We start from the raw sequence: 13177 nt of genomic DNA, 5'->3' as shown, positions 1-13177 counted from the left end.
CTACGAATTCTGGTGAATGTATTACCTTACTATGTTTCTTTAGACATAGAGTCATGGGCTTGGTCAGTTTTGCGAAATCTTTAATGAATTTTCTATAGTACCCTACTAGTCCTAAAAAACTTTTAATGTCTTTAGGGGTTTTAGGTAAAGGAAAGTTCAAAACAGCTTTAATTTTGTCCTGGTTTTTAACGACTCCTTGTTCTGTTAGTTCATGACCTAAGAATTTGACGTGCTTTTTCAAAAATTCGGATTTTTCTAATTGGATTTTTAAGTTATGAATCTTAAACTTATCGAAAACTTGTTTAATTTTTTCAATGTGCTCTTGTAATGATGTGGATATTATTATGACATCGTCTAAATAAGTGAAAACGTTTTCTATACCCCTAAGGATGTGATCCATTAGTCTTTGAAAAGTGCTAGGTGCATTTTTCAGACCAAACGGCATTCTAAGAAACTCGTAATGTCCTCTCTCGGTAGAGAAAGCTGTCTTTTCGATATCGTCTGGATGCATTTCTACTTGATGATACCCACTAGCAAGATCTAACGTCGTGAAGTATTGTGCTCGTCCTAGTCTGTCTAAGATGTCATTAATGTTAGGTAAGGGGTATTTGTCCTCTATGAGTCGGTCATTAAGTCTTCGATAGTCGATAACTAGCCTCCACTTCACCTTTCCGGATGAGTCTGCCTTTTTTGGAACAATATGGACGGGACAAGACCATGGAGATATACTCTCACGTATAATACCCTGTTTTAGTAAGTTATCTACTTGTTGTTGTATTTCCTTACGCTGTTGTGGGGCCTGTCGGTAATTTCTAACAAATATTGGGGTTTGGTCAGTCAGTCTAAGTTTATGCTTAACATCGTGCGTGAAAGAAAGTGGAATATTTTCAGAGTAGAAGATGTCTCTGTACCGATAGCAAATTTTTGTGATTTCGCGACGCTCTTCATCATTCATGTGGTCTGTACGTATTTTTCGTAAATTATTACACAACTCTTCGTCTAAGTCTGGGTTCACTGTATGAGAATTTAAGCTACATTGAGTTATATTCGAGTTACTGTTATAGAATTCTAAAGGAATATTCTCCGTATTACGTATTACTTTCTTAACTGTATTAAAATTAATAATGGAAGTTTTGAATTTTCCTCTACTAACCTGCACTATTGCCGCGGGTGATTTTAAACCATTAGACCAAATGTACTCGTCATGAATATATTCACCGTCAGAATAATTAGTTTTTAAAGTTATAAGTTTTTCACATCTGGGTTCGATGGTTAATTTTTTACTGGGATGGTCAAAATGAATAGGTAAGTCTGCTGTCGATGTATGTAAAATCTTATTTTTTAAGTCGATATTACTACATAATGTTTTAAGTAGGTCTAAACCTATCAGTCCTTTGTACTTCGGGTCAAAGTCAAATATTAGAAATTTATGAACTATATCTGTGTTAAAAGCTGGGGGTAATGGTAAATAAGCTACATAATTATGCTGCGTGGTTGCATGTGCTGTCTTTATTTCGAATGGTTCAAATTCTACACAATATTGAAAGATAGAATTTATAATTACTTCGGGGGATATCAATGATCTAGAAGCACCAGTATCTATTAGGAACTTACCTTTAAATTCTGGTAATTCTATATAAGGCAGATGGTCTTTATCTTGATTGTTTAATTTTATTACTTCTCTTCTCCTGGGTCTGGGCTTATCGTAAAAACCTGCTGGTCACTTACCTCTTCATTAACGTATGATTCTTGTTCATTTAATACGCTATCGTACGGATAATGTTCATGGTACATACCTTGTTCGTTTTCATACGGCTGTTCTTCGGGTGAACCTGTGTAGTATAACTCTTCCACTGCAAACTGTGGCTTTTGAGGTCTATTGACTGATCTCATGGTCACGTCTGAAACTTTTTGTTGCTTAGGCTGACTTACCTGCTGTTGGGGAAAGTTTCTTTGAAAACCTCCCGCTGGTGATCTATAGTTGCTTGATGAAGGGCGATTCTTCCATGGTAACATGGACTGAACCCATTGCTGGCGTTGCTCAGGTGACAAATTATTTTTTTGTGGTACAAAATTGTTATTTTGTCTTTGGACTGGGTTATTTACGAATGGTGTATAATTTGGAAACTGAATTAAGTTTTTAATTGGTTCTCTAACCTTGGCTGAAGATGATGTTGGTGTATTAACCTGAATATTATTAAATGTCTTGCTATATGCAAGTCTAGCCTCCTCCTGTCTGGCTATAACTATAGCTGATTCTAAATTAAGCGGCTGAGCTATTCTCACTCCTATTGAAACTTGGAAATCTAAATTATTGGTATATTGTTCTATTACCATCTTTTCATAATATGATTTATCAGAATGCGCGCCTACTGAGAAAAGTGCATCCAATATATCTCGTAAGCGTTTGCCAAACGATTCTGCGTCTTCATTTTTATGACGTCTCATACGACTTAATTCCTGCATTAATTGTATTTCATTACGCGGTTCCCGCAATCGTTGTATGAGGGCAGCCTTAATGACTTCCCAAGAGGTAAGAGTTTCCTCATACGCGATAGCTTCTGTGGCTAATCCACTTAATCGGCTTTTAATTAAACATAATATAGCTGGATGAGCTCTAACTGAACTATCTAAAAGATTTAAAATGTTTTCTACTTCTCTAATGTAATAATTCAATAGTTTCGGATTACCATCGTATCGCGGCATGAATTCCGAGATAAGCTTGAAACTTGAGGCATCACACGTTTCAAACGACATTTTTATTCTTTATACTTAGTAACTTTATAAAATTTTAAAAGATAATAGTTTTAAGTAAAAGTATTTATTTAATTTTTTCAAATTAAATAGAAAATTATTAATTATATAATTATTTTAATTAATTGTTATTACTATTATACTAGAATGTAAATCTCTATAGCGATTTTAGCATTTAAGATACACACCCTAAAAATATAATGTTTATTTATTTCAACTAATATTAATACCTATTTTATTTTAATAGGAAGTAAATGCCTACAGCGATTTTAGCCTTTAACAAAAACACCCTTAAAAGTATAATTAAAATATATACGGAAGGAAATATAGCAAAGGAACTTGGAATTGAGAGAGTACTCACCAAAGCACCTTCTGCATCTCCTCTCCGGGTCTTGTATCTTCTCTTGAAGACTTCACCGATGCCGCCGTTGTAGATTCGTTGTAGAGAAGGTCGCGGTTTTAACGATCAAAATCGTTCAATTGACCGAAGATTTTATTCACTCAATTGCCGCAACAACTACCGACTGCGTCAGTTATGATATGGCGACCGATGAAAGTCTTTTTAAAAACAATTTTATTTAAATTCACAATATTTATTAATTCAAAAATTATAAAATGAAATTACAATTATATTAAAAATAAAAGTAACTGTTCTTTGAGATAGTTGATACAAGACTAATTTAAAATATATTTTAATAATTAAATTGTAAAACAATCAAAATGCTGAATCGCTTATTCTATTGTTCCCATGTTCCATCTATTCTTCCTTAGTAAGCTTGATTCTTGTGTTACGGCGTGGTAACTCTCGGTATTCGATTTTTATATGAAAACAATTATTATTATTCCATGAAATTAACTCAAAAAGGACTTATTTCGAAAAATTACCGCTTTCTATTTGATTTTAGCGGTCAAGTTTAAATTTTTACACCTCGTTTTATGATACAAAGTTTTTATCACGCTCTACAGTTACTCAAAGTTAATTCATTACAACTCTGACAGATGGCACCACAGGGAAACGACCTCTGTTTTATACACCACCTTCACATCATAAGCTTTCACTAGGGTTGCTATTTATCCGGACCGAATCTGTTCTTAGATTTAAAAAAAAGTGTAGAGATAAAACTTGGAATATATTTATGCTGGAAAAAAAAGATGAAAAAAAGCAAACAAATGAAGGAATTGAAGTAATAATAAATATAATAATAAGAAGAAAATATTTTATTGCCTAAAATATCGATTGTAAGGTTTGTACGTTTTAGCAAGGTAGAATAAGCGGCTCTAACCCCAACCTTTATACTAATTAAATTGCTACCGCATTGGGTACAGTAGGCACGGCGATAATTCATTGTTTTATATTTTAGTTAATCTGTTTTATCTTGTAACTAGAAAATGGCGTAGCATTGCTGAAAGGACATGTAATGAAAAATAAGAATAAATTATATGTTTAAAAATATATTTTTTGAACATAATAATCTTAAGAGATCATTTTTAAAACGACAATATATATAAATCAATGATTCACTTTATATATACCTTTATTTTACTATGTACCTAGCTATTATTGGATGTACAATCGTAATATAATATTCACTTTCTGGACCAGCGGGATTAGAATAAACATTTTTTGAGTTAATTTTTACATACGTTAATTTATATTAACTAAGTACATGCAAATAATACCAAGCTAAAGAGTTTGCTTGTGTTTTTTAAAAACTTAATTTTAGAAATTAATGTTTTGTGTTAAAATGTATCCCTTTTGGAACAATATTCGCGTTTTTTAAAGTAATATAACAATATTAGTGTAAGCAACAATAAAATAGCCAAATGGTACTACTCTCAAATAGTGTGCTGTTGAGTAACTTGGCCAGAGCTGGGAAGTTCGGGGGTAAAGTCAGCAACGTGCTTGCGATGTTATCAGAAGAGCCGTACGTTTCTTTTCGACTCAACTAGTAATAATGTATTTTTAGCACATTTTGGTCTACACTATTTCGAAGGTTTACACGATTTAGGTTTATAATAAACGAAATAGTGTTTGACTCGCGGTTATGTAAATTGTACCCGAACGATTCATTATGCTTGTATATAAACAGACCTTAAATAATATATTACAAGCTTATATATGAATTGTCACAAATATGAATACATTTTGTTTACTGATGGAAACGAGAGAATGTTTGCTTGGTTTTATTATAAGACAGACAATGTGACGCGAATCGTGTAAACAAATAATGAGAAAATCTAAATGAACATTTTTTGTAAGCTGATGAGTTTGCTTCTATTTTTTGATGAGCTAATTTTAGAATTATTTTAATTTTGACACATGTCCGTTTCCTTAACTATTATGGTATTTTTAATTTAATAAAATCAAAATCAAAATCAAAAATAGCTTTATTCAAATAGGCTCCAAGAGCACTTTCGAATTGTCATTTTACAAATTGAAACTTTAAAAACAAATTATTATTTTTGTAAAAATGAAGCTACTACCGATTCGGAATGTAGATTCTGCAGAGAAGAATCGGCAAGAAACTCCGCAGTTACTCTTTTGAAAATAATATATAAACTGCGTTCTAGTACAAAATTAGAGACATGTTGCATGAAATACAGCGTCACTAAGTCCACACATCTTTATCAACTATGTAATCCTGCACCGAGTAATAAGCTTTATCTATTAATACGATAGTTGTACTTAGTTGTTATTGGACTATTTTTGAAAGACTCATTCAGTTTATACATTTTTCATTCGTTTAAAATAAAAATGAATTAGTAATGTTACCTTAATCCACCACGCTGCTCCAATGCGGGTTGGCGGACGATCCCTTTGAGTAATGATCGCTATTAAGTATACATGATAACAACCGAAACCGATAACTTAACAGGCTCTTCAATGTACGGTTAAGAGACCCACAAGGACTGCACAAACACCCAGACCGTGTCAAACATCTGTATGCGCAATACAAATGTTTCTCATGTGCGGGAATCGAACCCGCAACCGCCAGCGCAAAAGCCACAAACCAGTGCTGTGATCGTTGCGCCAACGCATCGTCAAGTAATATTAGGTCTATATAAACATATTATTATCTTTAGAGGTATAAACCATTTTTTTGGTTATCATATTTGACAGGCCATTTAGCTCAGTTGGCAGTGTTGTTCATGTTGTTTTCAGTCTCTTATTTTTTATATTTTTAATACGATACGACTTTATATTATACGATACGACTAGGTCGGCAAACACGCGTACGGCTCACCCGATCGTAAGCAATTAACGTAGCCTCCCGAGTAGAAATTTTTTCCTCTTCCTTAGAAGGACCGGACCAGGCATGCCTGATCAGGACTAGATAAGGCATGTAACGCAGATGATTGGTCTGGACCTGATCAGGATGAGATGGGATTTCCTGATCGGGTCCAGATTGCGAAGTCTCATCTCATCCTGATCAGCCGGTTCGGTCCGGTCCTTTTAAAAAACACGAATGTATATTCTTGAAAAAATTGTTTAACAAAAAAAAAGCGAATTAATATTATAAATATGTTATCTAACATAATTATTATGATATTTATTTTCGTTTTTTTTTCCAATATATTATTAATTTATGTTTTTACTTTATATATTAATTATTTTTATTTATTTTTATGTTATTAATTAATTATTATTATGAATGAAATTTTATTTATTAACATTTATTAATTAACTACTAATTAACTATTCCCTATTACTTACGACTGCTGATAACTGTATATATACTAAGTGCGCTTAAAAACATTAATAGTGCTATTCAGACTCAGTTCGCGTAATTTCTTTCAGGCTATCCTGTTCTGGATCGGACTGGGTCCTGATCCAGTATGCCTTACCATACTTGATTATATTTTACATCAGGCTTTCCAGATCTGGACCGGACCGGGTCCTGATACAGTATGCCTTACCATACTTGATTATATTTTACATCAGGCTATCCTGATCTGGACCGGACCGGTTCCTGATCCAATATGCCTCACCATACTTGATTATATTTTACATCAGGCTATCCTTGTCTGGACCAGACCTGGTCTTGATAGAAGTTGCCGGATCTGGCATGCCCCATTCTATCCTGATCCGGTCCAGATACACGATCTGGTTGAGCCTGACTGAGCCTGACCTTTTTTCTAGTCGGGCTATAGACCTTTTTTCTAGCGCCCGCAACACCAAAAGCGTCGCAAGCGCGTTGCCGAATACCCCGTGAGCTCTGGTCACTTTACTCACCACAGGTAAACAACATCGCTTGAAAGCAGTATTTTTCAGCTGTGATCTTTTGTAAGGTCGAGGTACTTCCCCAGTCGGGCTGTTACAGATTTTGCGCTGGATATGTCCTGGTATGGACTACCTCAGTTAATTTAAGGACAATCATGCCTCTAAATCTTGACTGTCATTTATCGAATAAAAAATTCTGGCAGAATATATTTTAAAACATTTATTACATTATTATTATTATGTTATGAAAAATACAATGGAACTTTTGTAAACCTCTGTTGTAGTAACCAATATCAAAAGAACGTGACTCAGCCAAAAATATCGTAACGTGATTCTATCTTTTCATCTCCTTCGCAACGATTCTTCGTTCAGAAAAGTGTTAAGCTGCTTAAATGATTTTTGATATCCAAAATTCTTACTAGCTATCAGAAGGAGCTTATCCATTATCCCTTTGGTATTTATCTTAGTACCTATTCAAAGAAAAACGCTTTCATACTTAATTTTCAAAGTATATTGTTGTACTGTATCTCTTCGATGTTCAATTTGAGTCCTACGATAATGATAATAATGTTGATTTTAAATAAATATATGAATAAAATAAAAGATGAGAGTTTTGACTTAAGATATTTCTTTATAAACTATGTAAGAGAGTTAAAAACCGTAAGAAGATAAAACGGAAACAAAGAAATAACTCCATTAGCTACAAAAAACAATCTATTAGGTAAACTATTTAAAAGTGTATATAATTTTTATGGTAATCAAATTTGTTCTAAAATAATGCATTGTTAGCGAATATGGTTTTAAACGACTTCCAAAAAAAGAAGGAGGTTCTAAATTCGAATGTATTTTTTTTTTAATGTATTACCTCTGAACTTTTGACTGGGTGCAACTATTTCAATGATTTTTGGTTTAGTCAAAAGGTAGTTTGTGTCATGTCCCATTTAAATTTAATTGCGATCTTACAATTGCTTTTCAAGTTATATATAATAATGCGTATTTTCTTTATTATTTTTTCGTTGACTTATTTTATTTATACAATTTATTTATTCAAGTAAACTACATTTGCATATAATATAAACTACGCTTTTATCTTGTGCCCTTCATATCTTGTAAGTGGATTAAACATGCATAAAAGTACAACTAAACGAAAGGAATATAAATATCTTAAAGGTAACTAAAATTTATCAGAACACAGTGATAATATTTATCCCGTTATATTACGTTGTATATACCGCATAACTTTTCAATGGGTGTATCGATTTTGATGATTCTTATACCGCCTATGTACATCTTCCTATAAGTACTGTTTTTTTATCTTTCATTTTAAGTATTTGACAATGGAGCTACCTTATATATCGCCTTATGCTTAGGCTTAAAAATGTGTGTTGTAATTCTAAATAAAACAATACCAAAACGATTCATAAAACACTTGTGCAATTAAAAACTGCGCTGTAACGTATTCTTAGTTTTTATTCCAAATGTATGTATCACTTTTCAATTGTTATTATAGTATGTTGAAAATAAATTTGCTTAATATATTGAAGGTCGATCCAGTATATTATGAACCATTAACTGACAGAAATTTTATTTAAAAATATAATTTTGTTATCATTTTGTAATAATGTTCTTTCTCAAAAATTTCTTAACAATACATATAAGAAATATGTAACGGTAGGTCACTAAATTATATGTATATATTAAATGTTCAGAAAGACACTACTATAATTTCCTCCTCTTACATTACGCTTATTACACTTCGCAAAAAATTGTCACATGTTACATTCCAGGTTCACCATTAAAGACTAAATTTTTTCCTGTAGTATACTAGTATTTCATGTATAAATTTAATTAATAAAATTTAAAAGAAGAAAGTAAATAAGTAAGGTGTTTTTTTTTTCTTTTCATCAAAGTAGATAACCAAACATATTTTTGTAGCTTAGTGTCTTGTTTTTCGATATAAACCTTTTTCGTTTATTAAAAAATTACAGATTAAAAAAAAGGTGGCATTTATAGATGTATTTATTAATCGAATCGTAAACAAATCCATAGGCCATATCGAGTGCTAGCGTGTCAAGTTTCCAAATCGAAATAACTTATAGATATTTTATATGGAAATAAGTAACAAATGTAAAAAGTTAAAGAACAGCTAAATCATTCGATTAATCAATAATTCAAAAAGAGCGAAAACATTCCCTATATGAAATACATTTTTTCTCTTATTTTATTTATAATTCCAACAGAAGCACGTTACCAGATAACATTTTGATAATACTTAAAAATCATACAAGTAATGACCATCTTTACGCTGGTTCAAAGTTTGAAAATATTAGAGTAGGAAAAAAATATTAATCAGATTTCCATTCCGGTAACTTTAAAGTAGGCGCAAAGATTCTAGAAACAGCTGAATAGATTAAATATTTAATCATAACCAATGAAGTCAAAGTGACAATTAACACGATGACCACTAAGTCGATCTCGTAGTATTGACTCCAGCTCACACCAGCTGCAGGCGCGCGCAGATGTGCGCCGCCATGTCGCAGTACGTGCTCCGTCCACCACACAGCGCGCTGCAGCGCTGTTTGTGCTTCATCACGCATTATAGCACGGAGCTTCAAAATATTTCTTCGATAGCTATAAATATAGGTGAAATAGGCTTTTTAGCGAATGAAACATTGATATTACATATCTAATCTCTAGTAACTTTTTATAATGAACTAGCTGACCCGGCGAACTTCGTATCGCCTAACAGTCGATTCTTTAATTTTATTATTTTTTTTTTTTAGAATTTTTCTCTCCGTAAGAACCATCCCCGTACTTCAAGGAATATTTTAAAAAAAGAATTAGCGAAATCGGCCCAACCGTTCTCGAGTTTTGCGCTTAGCAACACATTCAGCGACTCATTTTTATATTATAGATAATAAAATCAAAAACAATATACGTACTCCTAATATTAAATTTAATTATTATTCAGATAAAATGCTTGTATTTGTGTGGGTACGCCACAAACATTTATTATTAAAATATAAAAGTAGTTAACCTAAATAAACAACTTCTTGCCTGTTGGGGAGGAAGATACAGAAGGAAGGAAGTTCAGGATCCAAATTGATTTCACTTACACGAATATTTACCTGGTCAGAAAGAAGATGTAGTGACAAAAAATGAGAAAGGTATGCTCGGGTGATTTGGTTATGTCGAGAGAATGAGTGAAAAACGATTGACGAAAAAAGTGTATAAGGCGAGTGTGGATGGAAGGGATGGAAGGGTAGACCTAGGCAAACGTTCCGAGACCAAACAAGGGACGTCTTGAAAAAAGGCCAGTACACGAGTGCTCTAAAACGAAGAGCATATATGAAGGGAATAATGAAAGTGGACGAAGCGAAAGAAGTATGTAAGGACCGTAGCAAGTGGAAAGAAGTGGTCTCTGCCTACCCATGTATGTATGAATTACCTTGCATCACGTACTACGGTCTTAATAGCATTTCTGAACGTATCTTCCGTTAGACTTTCCATCTCAATTTTGATTCCAATTTTATAATATTCATATTTTTCTGTATTAAGCCACTGATCTCCTTGAAGTGGTATTGCAACTAAAGGAACTCCAGCATCGATAGCTTCATCTGTAGATTGGAGTCCTCCCTGTGTAACGAAGGCTTTAATGTTGGGATGTTCTGTAATTAACATAAATATGCTATATATTGCATGTTTTATAAGCATTATAAACAAATTTCTTAGTTTAGTGTTTTATAGTGTGTTGTATACTCACTCAATAAATCTGACTGTGGGTACCATTTCTGAACTCTAACATTTTTTGGACACAACGAAATATCTTCTTTGTCCCATTTCAAAAGCACGTTATAATGAAGTTGCGAAAAAACATTCATTAATACTTGAATTTTTTCTGGTGGTAGACAAGATGGCGAGTAATTCGTTCCGAAGCTCACGTAAATAACGCCATGTTTCGATTTATCGATGAACGTTTTTAAATCCTGTTACATTTACAAATATTTGAATGATAATTTGAAAAAAAACCTTAAATAAGAATACATGGAGTATTGTTATGTTTTATAATATCACTAGCTGTGCCCGCAACTTCGTCCGCGTGGAATAGTGACTTTGGATAGCATTTTTTGGATATATATTTTGGTTTATTGGACATCAGAATAGCTCTAATATTTTATCTCTTGTTGAAAACTTTTCATTCACCGCTCACATAAACCTATATTTATATATATTTCCACACCAACTTTCATCCTCAATTCGCTATTGTTATTTTACACCCTTAAGGCTAAAACTTTTACAAACTTTGAATCTCATTTTGCTTAATATCATATCAAAAATCGACCGTTCCAGTGGGTATCGAACGTGCATCTCCGACTGACCGTGTCGGTGCTCTAGCCAATTAAGCTATGGAACGATGTATTCACTAGATCGAAATTTTTGATATGATAATTTTATATTTGGTATGATATGATATTAAACAAAATGTTTAGAATTTCCTAATTTGTGAATTACACAAAAATAAAAAATAAATAAATAAAAATCGTACAAATTTGAATGTCATATTTATTTATATCGAATCAACAGCTTAAAAAATAAGTTTCAAGCCTTCTAGCTCTAAAAATGACGATACTTCCATACAGTTTTTCATCCCCAACTTTCAACCCTTTTTTTTGCATTAAAATTAGCCTATGTCCTTTCTCAGGCTCTAAACTATCTGAATACTAAATTTCATTTAAACCGTTTCAGTAGATTGGGCGCGACAGACAGACAGACAAACAGACAGACAAACAGACAGAGTTACTTTCGCATTTATGATATTATTATATTATTATTATTTAAGGATGTTTAAAAAGTTACAAAACAACTATTGGAATAGTACGACAAATTTTTTTAGTGTATTTGAACATAGATTTCAAACTTAAAATTTTACTAATATTTTAACGCTTTGCTTATATGATAAATGATAAAAACTCAAACTAACGATAGTAACTTTCCTTACTACCTTGGACTACCCTGTGAAATACCTGCGAACGCTTTTAATAAAATAGAAATAGTGCTCAGCTGAAGATCATCTACAAAAAAAAAATTAAATTGAGTGGTTGTTATAAATACCTCAGGTAAAGCCTTGTTTGATTTCAAGGATATTCCGTTTATATATAACACATTTTTTGGTACAGGACGATTGAAATCCCAAAGTGGATGATTATTCAAAAAACACATTTGCACTTTTTTCTCCAATTCTGCGATAGGTGGAATGTTTGTATCAACTATCCTTTTCATTACTTCAGAATTATTATCGTCCAAATTTTTAGCAAAGTTAAACGTAAAGGAGAAGCTGTACAACTCAATTATTTTTTCCCATAAAGTAAGATTATAGCTTTTCTGTTGGTATGCTAGTGGATATAAGAGTGGATGAGAAGAAGCTCCCAACATTTCAAATGTTCCAAAAGAACCCCCAAAGGAACTTATTTCAATGACAGGTACCTTATAAATGTGGGAGTAGGCTAGAGCTGGTCGCGATAAAAGTTCGACTATCAAGAGATCGAACGCGACACTACTGTCCCTTACTAAACTTTGCACTTCTTCAGATAAAAACTGCTGTTTTGTAATATATGGTAATGCTTGGAGAACTAATAGCACTTGTTGATTTAAATATGTTTTCTCTCCTGAAATATAAACTTTGGCCGATTTCGTAATATTATACGATAAATCATGAAGATCGATTTCACGAAGATTTTTCGGTGCACTTTCTTTTGTAAAGGCTGGGTCTGTAGTTATCACAACCACTTCGTGACCACGTTTCGCTAGTTCTTGCGTCAACGGTTGAAAAACTATTTGATGACTTATCGAAGGAGTTGGGAACACGGCAAGAATTCTTGCTGATTCAATTTGCATAATTACAAAACAGAAAAATATTGTATATATTGAAAACATTTTAGATTCAAGTGTTTTCTGTATATTTTTAAATATAGAATATAAAATTGAAATGTTTATTTTAACGTATAATGTGTCGTTGTAGTTACTGTAATAATCAAATATTATTCATATTATGACAACTGTTTATAATTCCTATAAGTAAGGGTCACATACACACTAAAAAAACGTTAACCCAACTTAACAAATTTCAACTGATATGCTGATTTCTGGCTTGTTTTATTTTTACACATGTAACTGACAAACGAAAATATTTCGCAATAACAG

The 13177-nt window shown here is 32.5% G+C and overlaps 1 protein-coding gene across 1 annotated transcript; it reads right to left on the bottom strand.

The window, feature by feature from the left end:
- Positions 1–9220: 9220 nt before the first annotated feature.
- LOC123664452 (UDP-glucosyltransferase 2-like) lies at positions 9221–12871 on the bottom strand. Its single transcript, XM_045598995.1, has 4 exons — positions 12089–12871; positions 10740–10962; positions 10425–10644; positions 9221–9607 (listed from the first exon to the last, which is right to left on the bottom strand). Exons 1-4 carry the CDS (start codon positions 12869–12871, stop codon positions 9322–9324), a joined length of 1512 nt encoding a protein of 503 aa, XP_045454951.1. The 3' UTR covers positions 9221–9321.
- Between the last annotated feature and the right edge of the window lie 306 nt (positions 12872–13177).

This window comes from Melitaea cinxia, chromosome 22 (genome assembly GCF_905220565.1).
Source record: "Melitaea cinxia chromosome 22, ilMelCinx1.1, whole genome shotgun sequence".
NCBI lineage: Eukaryota > Metazoa > Arthropoda > Insecta > Lepidoptera > Nymphalidae > Melitaea > Melitaea cinxia.
The sequence above is the reverse complement of the archived record's forward strand: the minus strand, read 5'-3'. Positions and strand labels throughout refer to the sequence as shown.